Source organism: Orcinus orca, chromosome 20, assembly GCF_937001465.1.
Source record: "Orcinus orca chromosome 20, mOrcOrc1.1, whole genome shotgun sequence".
NCBI classification, from domain to species: Eukaryota; Metazoa; Chordata; class Mammalia; order Artiodactyla; family Delphinidae; genus Orcinus; species Orcinus orca.
Genome location: NC_064578.1, coordinates 58,119,039 through 58,140,256, shown reverse-complemented (window position 1 = coordinate 58,140,256; position 21,218 = coordinate 58,119,039). Strand labels below are relative to the sequence as shown.

The window sequence follows — 21,218 nt, the reverse complement described above, 5'->3', positions numbered from 1 at the left end:
TGGTGGTGCTTTTATGGATTTACATGAATGTCAAAACTTGTCAAAATGTTAAGTTTAAATATAATCAGTTTGTTGTATGTCACTTATACCTTACTAAAGCTCTGAAAATATGATTCAAAACAGAAAGCTAGATTTCCTACAATTCTGGAAAATTAGTTTGGCAAACCTCTACTGATTCCACCAACTCTTTCCTCATGTCTGGGAGGGATACCTTGCCTTAGTGGTGGCAAATATCAGAAGCAACAAGGCAATTTCCACCAAATTCAATGGGAATGAAGGCTGGGTTACAAAGGGCACAACTCATCTTCACCATCCTCATTTTCCTACACAGCAAGAGATTTGAGGTGAACACGCACACATGCTACAGGAATCCACAGAACATTTATAAATTTTTCCTCTCGCAACAGCCTCCCTACACAAAATACACAGTTCTGGAGGCCATGAGAATTTCTGCACCTGCTCATCCTTCATAGCTATAGGGACTGGAACATTGTGGAGGTCCGTTCAAAACAGACACATTCCAACAATCTTGTGGCAGTCTCTTCCCCTCCCTACAAAACCAGTGTTCCTGTAACAAATGATTTCCCTGCCCATAAATCATATAACCTATGCTGCCACTATTTGGAATTCTGGACATGAGGGTACATGGCTCCAATGCAAGACCTGGGAAACAGATTTCCCTTACCACCTGGACACAATGCAATACTCCCTGTGAACAAGACAATTTCTTCTTGCTTTAGGAAGCACCAAAGGTTATCACAACAGCCCCTCTACAGACTGACCTCTGAACCAAAAAAATACCAACACATCCAGGTTACAGATAAGGATTACATCCCTGCAGTCTTTTCTTGGAGGCCTTGGGCAGCAATGCCAACTAGGACAAAACTAGAGAGAAGTATACTCTACATCATATTGTTCCCTCTGAGGTGCACAGAATTTGGGATCCCACAAGAAAGCTCTTCAGCCCTGTTGTCACAACTCAGTTGTTTTCAAATCACCACAGTGTACAGAATCCCAAGATTAAAGGAGCTTAAACAGTAAGGCCTCCATTTTCACACCAACCAGTACAATGGGAAGAAGGCTATTCTTGGACTGGAGACATGAAGCACAGGAAAATCCCATCACAGCAGTCACGTGAGACCAACAACATCCCTGAAAAAAGTAGTCCCAGTTGCAAGTCACCAGCAGAGTCCTCTAGGCCAAAAATTGGTCAGATCAGTGAGGTAACCCATCAAACAAATTAGAAAGGAATGAGTGCTCAGGATTATAAAGACTCCCACAAACAGGACAACATCAAGGTCTCCTTCCCTGGACTCGGTGGGGTGGTTCAATGATGCACATCATGAGCACCTGCCACATAGTAGTGGTGAAATGGCTTTTGCCATGGAACTGGCAATGATGTAAACCTGGTAAGGGCCCTGGGCAGGTTAAGAAATGCACTGAATCTCCCATAAACCTGGAATTTAAGTGGTTTATTGGGTGTATTGGCAGATAGCACCCTCATAAGGGATCTCCCCAGTGTTATACTGAACAATCCATCCCTGCACAACTACTCTTTTTCTGAAGTGAACTTTGTGGTATCCAATGAAATAAGACTGAAGCCTGTGAACTCTCCAGTGTGAAATGAGGCTACAGTTTGGCTAAAGGTTTCCCACAGTTATCACATCCATAAGCCCATTAACCAATGTGAACATTATGGTGTTTTATGAGACTGTAGTTTTAGGTAAAGGATTTCCAACATTTCCTACAACATACAGACTTTCTGCAGTGTGGACACTCCTGTGTTTAATGAACCTAGAGTTTTTAGCAAAGGATTTCCCACATTCACAGCACTTATATGGCTTTGATCCAGTGTGAGTTCTCTGATGTTGAAAAACAGAGCTTGGGCTAACCAACTTCCCAAATTTTCTTTACTTTTATGAGTTTTCTCCAGTGAACTCTCTGATGTCGAAGGACTGAAGAACTTTGGGCAAATGCTTTCCCACACTCACTGCACTCATAAGGCCTTTCTCCAGTGTGAATTCTCCTGTGTTTAATGAAGGCTGAATTATCAGCAAAGGATTTTCCACATTCAGTGCACTCATAAGGCCTTGAACCAGTATGAATTCTCTGATGTTGAAGGAGTGCAGAGTTTTGGCTAAATGATTTCCCGCATTCGTTGCATTTATATGGCCTTTCCCTGGTGTGAACTCTCTGATGTATAATGAGGTAGGATTTCTTGCTAAAGAATTTCCTACATTCCCCACACTCATATGGCCTTTCACCAGTGTGAACTCTCTGGTGTTCAATGAGATGGGACTTGTTGCTAAGTAATTTCCCGTATTTCCCACACTTATAAGGTCTTTCTCTAGTATGGACTCTCCAATGTTGAATAAGGTTGGACTTTTGCCTAAATGATTTTCCACACTCCCCACACTTATAAGGCCTTTCTCCAGTGTGAACTCTCTGATGTCAGAGGAATGAAGAGCTTTGGCAAAATGTTTTTCCACATTCACTGCATTTATAAGGCCTTTCTCCAGTATGAACTCTCCTATGTTTAATGAGTCTGGAGTTTACAGCAAAGGATTTTCCACATTCAGTGCATTCATAAGGCCTTGATCCAGTGTGAAGTCTCTGATGCTGAAGGAGCATAGAGTTTTGTGTAAAAGTTCTACCACATTCATTGCACTCATAAGGCCTTTCCCTAGTGTGAATTCTCCGACGTTGAAGGAGGGTAGAGCTTTGGCTAAACGATTTTGCATATTCATCACATTCATATGGCTTTTGTTTCATGTGAACTCTCTTGTGTGTAAAGAGGTTGGAGCACTGAGTAAATGATTTCCCACATTCTGTACATTCATAAGGCCTATCTCTAGTGTTATTTCTCTGGTGTTCAATGAGGTTGGAGCACTTAGTAAATGATTTCCCATATTCTGTACATTCATAAGGCCTATCTCTAGTGTTACTTCTCTGGTGTTCAATGAGGTTGGACTTTCTGTTAAATAATATCCCATGTTCCCCAGGTTCAAAAGTTCTTTCTCCATTGTAAACTTTCTGATGCTGACTGACGTTACAGCTTCTCTCACACTGATTACACATAAAACATCTTTCTCTAGTGAGGAGTCTCTGGTGCTGAACAAGTGTGTGTTTGGGACTGAAAGCTTTTGTGCATTCTTCCCAGTTATGATAAGTTTTTCCCCTCTGAAAGGCCATCCCACACTCGGCTCTGCTGTTTGACCTCTCCCAGGTGTGAGTAGCCCATTGCTGGAGAAACTGAGAACTGGCCAAGAAGTCCTTCCCAACCACCCTGAAGACTAATGGCTTCCTTGACACATGGTACTTGCAGTTCTTCACAAATGAAGCTCTGTCCACATCTCTTCTGAAGGGTTTCTCCCCGATGCACTGCCTCTGATGCTGATGAAGGTTTATGCTTACATACAATTGTTTCCCACATGTCTCACACCTATGTAATTTCTGCTTTGAATGTGTTCCTTGATATTTATTCAAGTACAAAAATTCTGTCAATATCTGGACACATATTTCACAAGGGTGGGCCTTTCTGAAGGACAGATCTGCCTTGGGACTCCTGATCTGTGACACTCTTTGAACAGAAGCACACTGCTCAAAAGAAGCCTTCTCATTCTCCACTTCATGGCAACAACCTAAAAGCAAGAAATGTTGGCGAAGTACATGTTGATTTCCGTGGGAGGGGGGAGCCCACACACCAGTGTGTGTCTGACAAACACATGAATGAGTTTGTGTGATTATTTACAAGAACACAGAGTTGGGTTCAAGTTGATGACATGGCTGTTAGCAATACTGGGCTATAAAGGCCACAGGATGGGGGAAGACCACATGAGAGAAAAAACACAACCATGTGATGTGTCATAGGGAGGAGAGGCAGGGTGAAAAATTAAAGTTGACGGTTAAAAAATTAGTTACAAACAACTTTCAGCAGGACCTTGTCTGCTGTTAACACATGACTGCAATGTAGATGGGTATTTCCAGGCCCAAGAAAACGGGACTGCAACAGAACAGCTGTTGGTCAGGAACATTTTAAGAATGGGTACATGTTTGATTATAGAAAATATATGGGCCAACGTTAGAGAATGCACAGATAAAGCAGTGAGAAAAGTGGGTGATACAGGGAGTTTAGAGACGTGAGGATTAGCCACAGGCTGGAATAAAAGTGGAAGAATCACAGTGCAGAATTGACAAGTCAGCACTGTTAAGAATGGGGCAGAAAAAGCAAAAATAAGGTGTGGCCACTGGAAGTAGCATCAAAACACTAGTCAAACAGAACAAATTTCTGGTATCACTTGAACACAGGACTATCATACACTCCCATAGTGCTACTGTACAGCAGCCCTTTGAGCCCATTTGGCTGAGTCTGAATTCATATCCATCCTGTGGACAAACAAGGGCTCTCCACCCCACTTCCAAAATGAACAAGTGTATGGGACCTGGATGATGAAAATAACAGGGGAAAGATACCACCTATGAGCAGCTGACCCATACTCATCACATCATAGGCCAGAGAAAAACATCTAAATACTATTAAGAGAACTTTGGAAAGGGGTCTTGCAAGAAGTCTATGGTCTACATCAGAGAATTAATTCCCAGCACAGGCAGTCATGAGGAAATGTCAGTGAAAAGAAGGAAGTAGAATCTGAGGCGCAAGGATGACATGCATCTAGACAACATCACCCAGAAGGAAGAGGGCAAGTATGGTGGGATACATTAGGCTGAATGGAAGATTCCTGACCCTGGATCCTTCCAGGGAAGGCTGTAGACAAGCAGATATGGGGCCTATTCAAGGAGAACAGATGGCAGTGCAAACATCTCCGCCCAACCAACCATAGCAACAACTTAGGGAATTGGGGGAAAAAAGCAGTGACAATGGTCCTGAGATGAAAAGGACAGACTTGTCTCTGGGGAAAAGGAAAGGGCAGAGACTAGTTCAGGACATGGGGAAAGGTTTGAGGTTCTTACCCAGGGAGGTTATAAGTGCCAAGTTCTCCAGCATCACATCATGGTACAGGTATCTTTGAGCCTCATCAAGGAGACCCCATTCCTCCCAGGAAAAGTCACAGCTACATCTTCAAAGTTCACACTGACCTGCCATCATGGTGACAGATAAAACCACAAACAGTCCACTTCTGAGAAGTCACAATCTATTTCCCCACACATCTACCCTATGACTATCCATCACCCAAGCTTCCCAAATCAGAGGATAAATCAGGCCCTGACACCATGGTGTGGTTTTCTCCCCACGGGCCCACTGATCACTAGGTACAACAACCAGGAAGAAGAGACAGGTGGATGAACATATAGCTCAGCTATAGGCCTGGCATAAAGGGATCCACCCCTTCCTGAGAAGCAATTCCCCTGGTGTGGCCATCGTCCTGAAATTATCAATGCAGTGCCCTGGAACCATCAGACATGTTCCCTCTTCAAGCACACATCACTCCTTAAACTGTACATCCCTCAGTCTCAGTATCCCACAGCCACACATGACCATTGCCACCAACACCTCACTCTCCCACACCATAGCCATCTCCCTCCCCTCCCCATGTTACTTGTATTTAAATCAGTTCCTCCTAACCCCACCACAGGGCTATGATGGTGGCCTAACACATGACACCTGAGACTGGACTGATGAGACTGACAGCAGTTTCTTAATCACATAAATTCACACATCTGAGAATAGGACACCACTCACCACAAAGGCATACATGGGCAAAAACAACACACACAGGGGCTGTGGGATGGAACCTTTCTAGGATGAAGGGGTTGGGATGTTCCAAGGAGGATGTGATTGTCTTATCTGAACAATTCTGAGGGCTGGTAGGGAACTGATACCCGATACAAAGAAGCTCCTGGTTTGCTTTGTAAAAATGGTTGTTAGGCTATGAGACGTTATCTGAAGGAACACTGTGGGGAGAGGAACTTGCACTCAGGCCATTTGAGGGCACCCAGGTTTCACCAAGCGTGAAGGAAGCACATCATATTGGGTTTAGGCCTTACACCACAACTCGGCAGACAGCATCCACAGTACAACTGGTAAAGTCAAGCAGGACCCAATATGACCACAGACCTCCCACAATTCCCAATGGCAGCATCAGAAATCATCTATAAATGCCTTACTGCATGACTCTGATACTTGCCTCAAATTTAAGGAATAGAACCACGTGTGGATCTCAGATACTCATAGTCCCATGCTACTTCTGTGCTGCCCTTCCTGTCCCTCGGCAATGACAACACTTCTCTGCTCCCTTACCTTCATTCATACTCCAGCCCCATTACTCACCCTCCCCAAGCATAGTGATTCTCACAGATGACCTTATTTGCTCATGGCCATATATACCAGGTTGAATGAAACACCCCAGACCCTACCAAAGTCCTCACAAATCTTGGTGAGCCTATATAGTGGTGAATAAGCACCAGATCTGGCCTGAGTGTCATATGCATGAATTACCCCTTGCTTCTACATCCATCTCATGTCCACTCTTCTCTTGGAAGCCCTGGCCACCTGCCAGACTTTCTTGTCTCATACACCAAACCTTCATTGCCATTTACCTACATTTATGAAGGCTGACACCATCACCCAGGTACACAAGCATGAGACCCAATCCTCTGACCCCACCCTCCACAAATCTCCCCCTAAAAGCTTTGCCACCACAACCCGAAGCTTGCCTCTCTTAATGTGAGCCACAGGTCATTCACCTTGGTCCACTTTCTAGTTACATTTTGGATGTCTCTAACCTGAATCACTCCCAAGAATTCCAAACTTGTATGTTAGATGTTCATTTGATGCCTTTATTCAGTGGTGTCTGAAATATCTCAGACTCTTAACATGGTCCAAAAAAAGCTCCTGCTAAACCCAGTGAATATTACACCTACTACCAACTTGCTCATCTCAACTGATGCAGCTTCCAACCCTACAGCTGCAAAGCCAGGGGTCATCACTGATCCCTGCGTTTCACTCCCTCACCACCCATGTTAGAAATCTAGCTGTCCCCTTTAAAAACATGAAGCCAGAATACAACCACACTTCCTAAGGCACGCCCCTGCTCCATTAACCCTCACCTGGACTATGACAGTAGCCTCCACAATGATGTTCCTTCTTCCTCTCTCAAGCCCACAGTCTGTTTTCCACTCTAAACCCAAATGAAGCCTGTTAAGGCCTTGGTCACATCACCTCCCTACCGTGAGCCAAACCTCTAGAACACACACCTGACATCTCAGGCAGTTGTTCCCCTCCTGACTCCAAACCACCTACTATTTATTCCTACCTGTAAAAAGAGGATACCTGTGGTTCCTGAATATTCCTGAGCTCAATTTTACCTCTAAGCATTTGCACATCCTGGTACCATGTCTTGGGTTAACCATACACACCTGTTTACAATGGTTGCCAGAAATGGGAACACCTCCATATAATTGTAGCATGGACTTGGGACACTGGGCTTGGAGTTTTTCTGCATGCCCAGACTCAAGGAGGGGGAAAAATGGCATCAAGCATCTCAGGACACCACAATTCCAGGGAACATAGGGGTGAAAGCAGGGCTGGTGAGGCAATGGGACACCCTCTACTTCCCTGTGCAGGTTCCATAGGCACTTCTCTAACCTTGAGAACCTGAGTGAAGAGGCAGGTCCTAAAGGAATGCGTCCATGGTGGGATTTGAGGGGCTAACTGTATGTACTCCTGCCTGGCCTTGGAGCCAGGTGACCTCAGGCTGGCTGACTAACTTCTGGGCCTCAATGCTCAGTGTTGCCTCTTACCAGCTGTGGGACCCTGAACAAAGATTCAACCTCCTAGGACCTCAATGTCCTCATCAACCCTCTCCACCCTGTTCTTCCTTTAAACGGCTCTTGGGAATGCTCTAACATCTGAAGGGAGATACTATCTTCCTTTATTCGAAACACCCCATGGCCTTTAGAATCCTCGCAATAAAGTACAATCCTGGGTCGGTTACACCAGGTCTAACTCCACTAACACTGTTCCCTGTAAGCAGAAAGCTGACCCTAGGTTTCCTGAATCCTCCCGCCTCAGGCCGATTTCCAAGCCTTCGCATCTGCGGGTACCTCTGCCTGTGACCTCTCCCACGCGCCATCACGCTGTCATAAACAGGGCCCCACCCACGACCGCTTCACTGTCCTGGGCACCGTGGCCTGGGCTGCGGGCATGTGAGCAGGCGCCCCACACTCGGGGTTTTAATGTCTGGTGGAGTGAGGGGTGTGAGGGCCCGGGGAACGAGCGTTTACCTAAGGCGGGTACCTCAACGCCGCCGCCATCGGACTGTGGGCGGAGCGGGGCCGGGAGCGGCGGAAGAGTCTGGGGGAGGCGGGCATGGCGGTCCGTCTCACGGGCCTGGCGCCAGGCACCCCAGACGGCGTCGCCGAACTTCAGATCCGCCTCTGTGCCTTGGGGACAGCGCCTCCTCCCGGACCTCCCGTTCCAGTCACTCCGGTCCTGACACAGCGCTCCGGAGCTGAACAGAACCAGAGCAGTTAAAATGCCCACCTTGGGGGCTTCCCTGGTACCTTGGGGGCTTACCTGGTGGCGCAGTGGTTGAGAGACCGCCTGCCGATGCAGGGGAGGTCCGGGAAGATCCCACAGGTCGCGGAGCGGCTGGACCCTTGAGCCATGGCCACTGAGCCTGCGCGTCCGGAGCCTGGGCTCCGCAACGGGAGAGGCCGCAGCAGTGAGAGGCCCGCGTACCGCAAAAAAAAAAAAAAAAGAAAAGAAAAAAAAATGGCCGCCTTGGGGAGGGGGACGGAAATCCCGTCCCCTACGAGTTGTGCCCAAACGGAAATCCCTTTTTCTGCGCCTTCACTGGCTCAGCGACGCAGCCTTCAATGCAGGGCACTCTGGATCCTGCAGTTCCCAGTTTCCAGGAAAAAAGGCCAGGGTCCACCTCAAAGGGCGCCAGGAAATGACTCCTCCCTGTCCACGGCCAGAGCAGTGACTCGACCCTCTTAAAAGGGGCCAAACGTAAGGGTGGTAGGGATGCGTTCTGCAGCTGATCGCCATTAGGCATCCAGGCCATGAATTAGGATGACAAATCTTTCCCAGGATGGTAGGGGCAGCAGTGCAAATTCTGTAAGGAAACATTTTGTTCATTTTATCCTGAGTATTTGTAAATTTTTCTTGGTTATAAGGCAAACATTTTAAAAAATTTCCTTCATGCCTTTATGATTCTCATTTGTAGAATTGTAATTTATTTCCGGATACTAATCTTAAATATGGCAAACTTGAGGAAGTGTAAATATGCCAGATATTCATGACGTAATTTTTTGAAATTCTTCTATGTAGATAATCGTACATTTTGATATAAATTAAAGGTCTGTAAATCGTTTTCCAGTTATTTTAATTCTTTATTGTCTGTGTCATAGCACCAGCTAGAATGTCCAGTATATTTAATATAAGCACTAATAATGAGAACCTTGTTTACTTGTTAATTTTTTTTTTTGCTTGCTAATTTTAAACCAAAATCTCTGATTTTATTACTAAAATGCTGGTTTATTGTAGTGTTTTCTTTGATACATTTTGACTAATTAATGATATATATATTTTTTCTGCATAGTTGTGGTGTTGTTTTCTAACGTGAATAGATCTATTTTTCTGCATTTATTAAGATAAACGTTTTATAATTCATTAGTATATTGAATGTTATTAATGTATTTTCTAATACTAAACGATTCTTGAATTACTGGGATGCTTTTAACTTGTTCTACATTCTGGAAGTGCAGCTAAATTTAATAAGTTTTATGAGAATGCTACGCTAGTACCATAAAATGAGTTGGGGAATACAAATCTCTGAAAGATTTGGAATAAGTTTGGATTCCTCATTTCAGTGAATAATTCATATAACTCCCTTTCTACAAATCAGGGTCTTCCTACAAATCTGTCAGATAATTTAAAAGTAGGAAGTGTCAAATAGATGTGATATTTGTTAGTTTGATAAAGAAAGACATGTCTGGGGACTTCCCTGGTGGTCTAGTGGTTAAGACTCAGCACTTCCAGTGAAGGGGGTGAGGGTTCAATCCCTGGCCTGGCAACTGGGATCCTCCCACATGCTGCACAGCCAAAAGATTAAAAAGAAAGAAAAAAAAAGACATGTCTGGTGGGTTGACTTATTTATGGTTTCATTTTGTTATTTTATTTTTTAATCAGATATACTGAGTTATAATATAAAACTATAAGATACCAATGTGTACATCGTGCTGATTTGACATATGGATACATTGAAAACAATCCCCCCCATCTATTTAATTAAGACATCACCTCATATATTCATCTTGTGTGTGTGAGACAGAGAAAACATTTAAGTAATACTCTCTCCGCATATATCAATTATAAAATACAGTGTTATCCACTATACTCATTGTATTTTACATTAGATGCTCAGACGTTATTCATTTTATACCTGAAAGTTTGTTCCCTTTCACCAAACTCTCCTTATTTCTTCCACTGCCCCCCTTAACCCCAATAACATTTATACTCTCTATTTCTATGAGTTTGACTTTTTAAGGTTCTGCATAAAAGTGATACTATACAGTATTTGTCTTTCTCTGTTTCACTTATTTCATGTAGCACAATGCATTAAAGGTCCATTGATGTTGTCACAAATGGCAAGAGCTCCTTCTTTCTCATGGCTATGTAGTATTCATATATATATGGGCTCCCTATATATATCACATCTTCTTTATCCATTCGTCCACTGATGGACACTTAGGTTGTCTCCGTATCTTGGGAATTGTGAAAAATGCTGTAATGAACGTGGGAGAGCACATATCATTTCAATATCCTGTTTTCATTTCCTTTAGAATTATACCCATATGTGGAATTGCTGGATAGTAGGGTAGTTCCATTTTTAATTTTTTGTGGAAACTCTCTACTTTTTTCCACAGTAGCTGCACTAATTTACATTCACAGAATCGGTAGACAAGGGTTCACATTTCTCAACAACCTAACACTGTTATCCCTTGTTTTTTGATGACTGCCATTCTAACGTGTGAGGTGATATTTCATTATGGCCTTGCTTTGCATATTTAGTAATGTTGAACACATTTCCATGTACTTGTTGCCCATTTTTATGTATTCTTTGGAAAATATGTCTATACAGTTCCATTGCTTATTTTTAAATTATTTGTTTTGCTATTAAGTTGTATGAGTTCTTTATACATTTTAGATATTAACCCCTTATCAGATGTATGATTTTCAAATATTTCCTGCCATTCTGTATATTCCCATTTCATTTTGTTGATGGTTTCCTTTGCTATGCAGAAGCTTTTTCGATTGATGTACTCCCACTTGTTTATTTTTGCTTTTATTATCTTTGCTTTTTGTGTCAAACCCAAAAAAATCAATGCCAAGGCAAATGAAAAGGAGCTTTCACCCTATGTTTTCTTCTAGAAGTTTTATAGTTCCAGGTGATGTGTTCAAATCTTTCATCCATTTTGAGTTGATTTTTGTGTATGGTGTAAGATAGGGTTAAAGTTTTGCTCTTTTGTGTCTCTCTGTTCCCCAACGTCATTTATTGAATAGACAATCCAGTCCTCATTGTGTATTCTTGACACCTTTGGTGTAAGCAAATTCACCATATGTGCACATGTTTATTTCTGGACTCTATATTCTGTTCCATTGATCTATAGTTGTCTCTATGCCAATGGTGGGATTTAAAAGCTTAATTCCAATCCCTCATACTATACTGGGAGTATGATTGCATATTTCTAAAATTAAATACACTCTGTAAATATTTATTGCGATTAAGTTCATGCAATAATCTGTAATGAGACTGTGTCCTTCCCATACCTCCATTCACAGAATCTTTACAATAGCGTCAAGGGTATGTTTCAGTAAATGACAGAGACTTGAATGATTTCCAGTTATCTAAGTAGATAACCAACTAACTTTTGCCCCCAGTAGTCATAAGGTCATTTCTAACCCAGTCAGAAATGAATAATTTTATGATGAAACATTAATATGTCATTATTCTTTTGTCTGATGACAAATAGCTGATGGACACTGTTAAGCAATGAAGCCACAGTAAATAAAGCATTTTATTTACCACACTGACATGACCCCACCATGTCACACAGTCAGAACCTTCAATGTGAGAACTCTCTGACTTGGTTTGCTAACTTTGACTTTCTCAATTACCTCATTTCTTTGCATTTCTGCCCCCTATTCATTTTCCTCTTTTTTTTTTTTTTTTTTTTTTTGTCCATGCCATGGGCTTCCGGATCTTAGTTCCCTGACCAGGAATTGAACCCGGGCCCCCAGCAGTGGAAGTGCAGAGTCCTAACCACTGGACCAGTCCTAACCCTGACCAGGAATTCCCCCTCTATTCATTTTCTATTGCCCTTGCAACAAATTATTACAAAATTAGAAGCTTAAGACAGTTTCTATAGACAACATATAGTAGGATCTTGGTTTTCTACCTACTCTGAAAATCTCTTGTAATTGGTCTTCTGCTGTTCAAAGTGATTACTAATAGAGTTGGATTAATATATACCACATCTGTTACTAATTTGTGTTTGTTGCCCTTGCTCTTTGAATTTTTGTCTCACACTCTTTACCTGCTTTATGTGGTTTTCACTGAGTGTTTTATGATTCCATTTTATCTTGTTAGCGTATCAGTTATATTTTTAGCTGTTCCTATAGAGTTTGCAGTAAACATCGACAACTAATCCAAGTCCACTTTCAAGTAACGCCTTTTCCACTTCACGTAGTGTACCTCATAATAATAAAATAATCCCAATTCTTCCCTCTAATCCCTTGTATTATTGATGTCATTCATTTCACTTATATAAAAGCATAAGCATACACACACACACACACAAGACATGCATACAGATAAGCATACATAATAGAATATGTTGTTGGTATTACTACTTCAAATTGTTATCTGTTAGATCAATTAAGAACAAGAAAAATAATATTTTATTTTTCCTTCATTTATTACTTCTTCACTGCTCTTCTTTATGTAGATTGGACTTTTTGACCTATATCATTTTTGTCATCTCTAAAGTTTTTAAACATTTCTTGCAAGGCAGGTGCTATGGTCTGAATGTTTGTGTTGTCCCTCCAAAACCTCTGTTGAAAGAATAACCCCCAAAGATGCTAGTATTAGGAGGTGGGGACTTTGAGAGATGCTTCAGTCATAAGGTGATAGAGCCCTCATGGGTGGAATTAGTCCCTTTATAAAAGACGCTCCAGAGAGGCCCCTAGCTCCTTCTATCACATGAGGACACAGCAAGAAACCACCTGCTATGAACCAGGAAGAGGGTTCCCACCAGAGAACTCGACCATGCTGGAACCTGTACTCCACAGCCACCAAACCTATGAGAAAAAAATGTTTATTTTTTTAATAAACTAACAAGTCAGGCTTTCCTGGTGGCACAGTGGTTGAGAGTCCACCTGCCGATGCAGGGGACATGAGTTCATGTCCCAGTCCAGGACGATCCCACATGCCGCGGAGCAGCTGGGCCCGTGAGCCATGGCCGCTGAGCCTGCGCGTCCGGAGCCTGTGCTCCGCGACGGGAGAGGCCACAGCAGTAAGAGGCCTGCGTACCGCAAAAAAACAAAACAAACAAACAAACAAACTAACAAGTCTGTGATTTTTTGTTATAGTATCCCAAATGGACTAAGACAGTAGGTTTACTGAGAACAAATTCCCTCAGTTTTTGTCTTTGAAAGGCTTTGGTTTCCCTGCATTACTGAAGGATAATTTTGATGGTACAGAATTCAAGGTTGACTTATTTTTCATCTCAGCACTTTAAATATTTCACACCTCTCCTTGTTGCATGGTTTCTGAGGAGATATTGGATATAATTCTTAACTTCATTCCTCAATGAGTATTTTCCCCCTCTGGCTTCTTTTAGGATTCTTTAAATCTTTGATTTCCTGTAATTTCAAAATTATGTCTACATGTTATTTTTTGGCATTTATCCTGCTTAGTACTAAGGTTCCTGGATCTGTGCTTCCTTGTCTGACATTAATTTCTTCCTTAACTAAGTATCTTGGACAACCTAATTGCTACTGAGATTGAGTCTCTAATTTGCTCCAAAGACTTAATCTCTGGGCTTCCCTGGTGGTGCAGTGGTTAAGAACCTGCCTGGCAATGCAGGGGATGGGTTCGAGCCCTTGTCCGGGAAGATTCCACATGCCGCGGAGCAACTAAGCCCGTGCACCACAACTACTGAGCCTGCACTCTAGATCCCACGTGCCACAACTACTGAAGCCTGCGCACCTAGAACCCGTGCTCCACAAGAGAAGCCACCGCAATGAGAAGCCCGTGCACCGCAACAAAGAGTAGCCCCCACTCACCGCAACTAGAGAAAGCCCGCATGAAGCAATGAAGACTCAATGCAGCCAAAAATAAATAAATAAATTTATTTTAATAAAAAAAGACTTAATCTCTGATTCTTGCCTCAGAGGTTGAGCCTTGATTTTTCCACTTCATTGAGGAAATCCCTGGCCTTTACACCAGGCAGGTGGGGCAGAAGGTGGGGAGTTGCCAGCAGGTCAACAAGCCTGCATCCTGCCTGCACTGTCACGCATTGCTCAGGGACCTCCAATGGCAAGAGGGATCCAGAACTCTGGGCAGGGCATCGCCTTAGGGATGAGCAATGGAAACTTTAGGGTCCTTCCTAAATCTCCTTGGCAGACGCCAACACCTTTAGGTGTCTCTGGGGTCCTCAGGCCACCACTGCCCTCCTGCCACCCCCACTCTGTGCCGTACATGGCTCACGCCTTCCCCGCTGTCCTGAAATGCCACCTCAGATCAAACATGACCGGTGGCATGGAGCATGTGGGCCTGAGTAAAAGGCCTCACCAGGTTGGGAACCTTCCCCCATGGTCACCGGCAGGACCTTCCACCTGGTGTTCCTGGGCACGAGTCCTTCTGAGAAGCCTCACCAGGGATGGAGAGACCCACAGTGACCCCACCAACCAATTGGGATGTCTGGAAAAGCAGCCCCAAGTGGTGGTGAACTCCATGAAGGGTAAATACCTATTGGAGACCATCAGTCAATAATTACAGAAAGGGAAAGATAAAAGGAACTTTGAAGAGTGTTCAGAGAGTGAAAACCCCTTATAATGAACCAGATGCTAAGTTTAGTTTTCCACCCAACATCCAGGGGACCCAAGTAGAATTTTTCAGCTCCTTCTCTGAGAACATCCCACTTTCATAGTGGGAGAATTTATACCTTGGAAATTGGCAAAAGCTACAAAGCAGGGCTAGATTTATTGTTTTACACAATGCCCGTACTTAAGTGATGGAAACAGGGATAATTAATTTTAAAAAATTAGACAAATGATATGATCAGGAATTGTACAAAAGACATACAGGGACTTCTCTGGTGGCACAGTGGTTAAGAATCCACCTGCCAATGTGGGGACACCAATTCGATCCATAGTCTGGGAAGATCCCACATGCCACGGAGCAGGTAAGCCCATGTGCCACAACTACTGAGCCTGTGCTCTAGAGCCTGTGAGCCACAACTACTGAAGCCCACATGCCTAGAGCCCAAGCTCCGCAACAAGAGAAGTCACCGCAATGAGACGCCGGCATACCACAACGAAGAGTAGACCCTGCTCGCCACATCTAGAGAAAGCCTGCGCACAGCAACTAAGACCCATGCAGCCAAAAATAAATAAATAAGAAGATATACAGCATTAAAAAATGCTAAAAATCACAAATCTTGGGCTTCCCTGGTGGCACAGTGGTTTAGAGTCTGCCTGCTGATGCAGGGGACACGGGTTCATGCCCCAGTCTGGGAAGATCCCACATGTCGTGGAGCAGCTGGGCCCGTGAGCCATGGCTGCTGGGCCTGCACGTCCAGAGTCTGTGCTCTGCAACAGGAGAGACCACAACAGTGAGAGGCTCGTGTACCACAAAAAAAAAAAAAATCACAAATCTCTAGGGTAATGCAATTAAAACCAATTAAAACCTCGCTGAGATAGCACTACTCACTTATTAAAAGGGCTGACATTAACGATTGGCATGGATGTTGAGAAACTGGAACTCTCCTACAGTTTTGATGGGAATGAAAATGGAAGTCATTTTAGACCAGTTTCTTAGTTTCATCAGGAGTTACACGTTCATCTACCCAGTGATTCAGACACTGCACTGAGTTATCAATAAAAGATAAAAGAAACATAATCCACATAAAGAACTGATGCAAATGTTTGTAGCAGCTTTATTTTCAAGAGTGAAAACCTAGAAATAACCTAAATGCCCATAAAAAGATGAATGGGTAAACTAACAGTGGTACATCCAGATAAGAATGCTACTCATCAAAAAATAAAGAGATGAGCTATTCGTTTATATCACTGATGAATCTCAAATAATTATGAAACAAAGGAACTCAGAAGAAAAACCCAGTAAACAGCTTATGATTCCAATTAGATAAATTAAAAAAAAATGCAAAGGTATCTATTCTAAGGAAAAGTACATCAGTGATTACCTGGAGAGGTGGGAAGGGCAAGGAGAGATAATAATAGGTCATGAGGTAAATATGGGCAGTATCAGAACTCTGGTGATGGTTTTGAGATTCATACCTAGGTGAAAACTTATTAACTTGTAATACTTCAAACATATGCAGTTTAGTACATGTAAATTATACTTTAATATAGATTTAAAGATTGTCTCAAGATGAAAAAATCTGTATGTCTCACTCCCTTTGGAAAATAGGTTTGGCAACCATATACTGAATCCACCAATGCTCTCCTTGTGCTCTCTGGGGATCAGTCTTCCCTCAGTGGTAGCAAATATGAAGAGCAATGAAGTACATTTCTACCTGAGTCAACAGGCATGCTGCCTAGATCACAAGAGCTACATCCCCTTTTCTCTTCCTTTCCTGCCTCTGCAGTAAGGGTCTTGAAGTGAAATTCACTAGAATCAGTGTATAAACTGATCCTGCACAGTCAATGTCACAGAATCTGGATACACCTTTAGAAGAGGTACATTCCATCTAGTTGGCTGCAATGTCCTCCACTCCCTACTAAACCAGAGTTTCTGTACCAATTATGGTTTCCCCTGGACCCAATGGTCTTACAAATAGCAACATTAGCTCAAAGAATTGTGGACATTGGGAAATATAGTTCTCTGTAGACTTGGAGGAATACACGCTCTCCAACAGTGCCTCAATACCCTATAATCTCTAATTTGAGTAAGGGAAAAAAATTCATGCCCTCAGAAGCACTTGAGGTGAGATTCAATTCAGACCAATGGCCCCTCAGTTTTCTCCACTGCCTCTGTACTGAACAAGGAAATTGCACATTCCCTGTACATCTATGCCTTTCTCTCGTGTAAACTCTCCAATCCTCAGAAGGATTTGCTCATAAAAGATTTCCCACATTTAGGGCACTCTTAAGGCCTTTCTCTAGTGTGACCTCTCTCATGACAACGCAGTTTGGAGGTGTTAATAAAAGATTTCCCACATTCACTGCACTTAAAAGGCCTTTCTCCACTGTGAACTCTCTGATGATAATTGAGGGTGGAGCTATGAGTAAAAGATTTACCACATTCAGTGCACTTATAAGGTCTTTCTCCAGTGTGAGCTCTCTGGTGTATAATGAGGAGATTTCTTTGGACAAATGATTTCCCACAATCACTACACTCATAAGGCCTTTCTCCAGTGTGAGCACTCTGATGATAACGAAGGCTAGAGCTGCTGGTAAAGGATTTCCCACATTCACTGCACTCATAAGGTTTCTTTCCACTGTGAGTACTCTGATGATAATGAAGGTTAGAGTTGCTAGTAAAGGATTTCCCACATTCACTGCACTCATAAGGCTTCTCTCCAGTGTGATTTCTCAGATGTACACGGAGATGGTTATTAGCGGTAAAAGATTTCCCACATTTGGTGCATTTGTAAGGCTTTTCTCCAGTATGAGTTCTACGATGATAACGGAGGGTAGAGCTAGCGGTATAAGATTTCCCACATTCACTGCACTTATAAGGCTTCTCTCCAGTGTGATTTCTCTGATGAACACGGAAGAGGTAATTAGTAATAAAAGATTTCCCACATTCAGTGCATTTGTAAGGCCTTTCTCCTGTGTGAATTCTCTGGTGTTCAATAAGCCCACACTTACTCTGAAAAGGTTTCCCACACTCACTACATCCATAAAGACCTTCTGTGTGAACTTTCTGGTGTTGAATGAAGCTATTCCTAAGGGTAAAGGATTTCCCACATTTGCTACACTTATAAGGCTTTTCTCCAGAATGAAATCTATAATGATTACACAGATAATAGACAGAAGTAAAGGATTTCCCACATTCACTGCACTCATAAGGTCTTTCTCCTCTGTGAACTCTCTGATGATAACAGAGGTTGGAGCTAGTTTTAAAAGCCTTCCCACATTTACTGCACTTATAAGGCCTTTCTCCTGTGTGTAATCTCTGATGATATCTGAGGGCAGACCCAGACATAAAACATTTCCCACAGTCATTGCACTCATAAGGCCTCTCTCCAGAATGAATTCTCTGATGATAACGGAGGGTACTGCTACTGGTAAAGGATTTCCCGCATTCGCTGCACCTTACACAAGGCCTTTCTCCAGAATGAACCCCCAGATGATAACAAAAGTTGGATTTAGAGGTAAAAGATTTCCCACATTCACTGCACGTAAAAGGCCATTCACTAGAATGAATTTTCTGATGGTAACGAAGAATAGCAGGAGTAATAAAAGTTTTCCCACATTCACTGCACTCATAAGGCCTTTCTCCAGTGTGAGTGCTTTGATGATAATGGAGGTTAGAGCTACTGGTAAAACATTTCCCACATTCACTGCACTCATAAGGCCTTTCTCCAGTGTGAACTCTTAGATGATAATGGAAGTTAGAGTTAGTGGTAAAAGATTTCCCACATTCGGTGCACTCATAAGGTTTTTCTCCTGTGTGAGATCTCTGATGATATCTGAGGGCAGCCCTAGAGACAAAAGATTTCTCACATTCGCTGCACTCATAAGGCCTTTCTCCTGTGTGATATCTATGATGAGAAATGAATGCAGACCTAGACATAAAAGATTTCCCACATTCACTGCACTCATAAGGCCTTTCTCCAGAATGAACTCTCTGATGATATCGGAAAGCATTGGTAGAGGTATAAGACTTTCCACATTCAGTGCATTTATAAGGCTTTTCTCCCGTGTGAGATCTCTGATGAGAACGGAGGGTGCGGTTAGTGGTAAAGGACTTCCCACATTCACTGCACTCATAAGGCCTTTCTCCTGTGTGAGATCTCTGATGATAAATGAGGGCAGACCTACAGGTAAAAGATTTCACACAGTCACTACACTTATAAAACCTTTCTCCAGAAAATACTCTCTTATGTCGAATGAACACAGAGCTATGGGAAAAAGACTTTGCACAGTCACTGCACACAGAACTGTTTTCTCCACTGTGCAATCTCTGGGGATATATGAGGACACATTTTTGAGTTAAGGATTTCCCACATTTGCTGCACTTGTCCTGTCCTGAACCAGTATAAATTTTTCGATGTTGACTGATGGTTGAGCTTTGTCTAAAGGATTTGTCACTTCTGCTAAACACATGAAGCCTTTCTCTAGTGTGTACTCTCAGGTGCATAACAAATGCGGATTTGTACCTGAATGTTTTCCCACATTCACTGCACACAAAACACTGTCTTTCAGTGTAGACACACCAGTCCTGAACAAGTGTGTGTTTGGGGCTGAGGGCTTTCTTGCATTCTCCCCAGGTGTGATGATTTTTCCTGCCTTGTGAAGTTGACCCACACTGGGTGATTTTGCTTGGCTTCTCCACAGTATGAGTGGTCTGCTGCTGCAGATGTCCCACGCTGGCCCGGATCTTCCTAGAAGTAAGAGGCTTCTGTGACACTTGGAATCTGTGGCTCCTGAAAAATGAAGCCCTGTGTACAATGCTATTCAAAGGCATATAAAATGTTGTTGCACATGCTCCACATCTCAACAGCTTATGGCTGTGTTGTGTTCCCTGATGCTCGGCCAACTGGAAAATGTCTCTCAAGACTGGACCACACATCTCACAGGGGTGTGTCTTCTGGGAAAATGGAGCTGCCTTAGGAGACCCAGCCTGTGACACTCCTACAGGAACAGTTTCTTCACAGGATGTCTCCTCACCTTCTGCTCCACAGCAGCAACCTGAATGCAAAGAAACACTCTTGAAGTACACGTTGACTCCAGAGAAGGAGCAAACTCACCACAAATGTGCAGCTATCTCATCTAAGAATGAATCTTTTCAAGCAAATGGGATACTTTTCAAGACTAGGGAGCTGGAAATCAGTTTAAGCAGAAGCTGCTGTGCATTCCTGGGTCCTCACAATATGAAAATGGTAGAGACCTCAACAGGGGAAGGATACAAAAATAGGGTGTGACGTAAGGAAGAGAAGCAGGGTCTAGGGCTTGTTTCTCTGACCACAGCTTCCTGCAGGACCTTTTCTACTGCTGATGTGAAGCACAGTAGAAGGGTGTGATCAAGGCCATGAAAACACAATCACAACAGATTATGTGCTTTTCGAGGTCAATTTAAGCATATGTTCACACACCTCACAGCAGAACATATGAAAGGCAAGGTTACAGAGTAATAGAGAAAGGGTGGTGAGAGAAATGTGTGAGATGTGGAGTTCAGAGAGGTAGAGATTTTCACTTGGCTGGAAATCACAGTAGAAATGACAAAGTAGTTGAACTGACAGGTTGGCAAAGGGTCAAAGGTGGAGGCATAAAGGTAGAAATGTGGTGTGGACACTGGCAATGGCACCAAAATTCTCGTTGAACAAGGACAGGTTCCTGGTATAGTCTTTGTTGTTTTTTTAAAAAAAGATTATATATATATATATATATATATATATATATATGCTGATTGGCTGCGTTGGGTCTTCATTGCTGCACACAGCCTTTTTCTCTAGTTGCGGTGAGTGGGGGTTGCTCTTGGTTGCAGTGCGCAGGCTTCTCATTACAGTGGCTTCTCTTGTTGCGGAGCATGGGCTCTAGGCACATGTGATTCAGTAGTTGTGGTGCACAGGCTCAGTAATTGTGGCTCGTGGGCTCTACACTGCAGACTCAGTAGTTGTGACGCACAGGCTTAGCTGCTTTGTAGCATGTGGGATCTTCCTGGACCAGGGCTGAAACCTGTGTCCCCTGCATTGACATGTGGAATTTTTTTTTTTTTTTTTTTGCAGTACACGGGCCTCCCATCACCGCAGACCCTCACGTCATGGAGCACAGGCTC

General features: G+C 43.1%; 2 protein-coding genes across 3 annotated transcripts in view; both read right to left on the bottom strand.

The window, feature by feature from the left end:
* Positions 1-1,703: 1,703 nt before the first annotated feature.
* LOC101283130 (zinc finger protein 154-like) lies at positions 1,704-9,020 on the bottom strand. The gene is given in 4 exon segments (XM_033411952.2): positions 1,704-1,867; positions 1,947-3,641; positions 8,245-8,471; positions 8,776-9,020. Coding segments are annotated over 4 exon segments (2,331 nt in total).
* A 3,156-nt stretch (positions 9,021-12,176) lies between these two features.
* Positions 12,177-21,218, bottom strand: part of LOC101283876 (zinc finger protein 551) — a 270,119-nt gene continuing 261,077 nt past the window's right edge. For both annotated transcript variants that reach the window (XM_049703225.1, XM_033411841.2), the window contains exon 3: positions 12,177-20,131. In XM_049703225.1, coding sequence (XP_049559182.1) covers positions 17,361-20,131 — 2,771 coding nt within the window. In that variant the 3' untranslated portion in view covers positions 12,177-17,360. The remainder of the gene's footprint in view (positions 20,132-21,218) is intronic.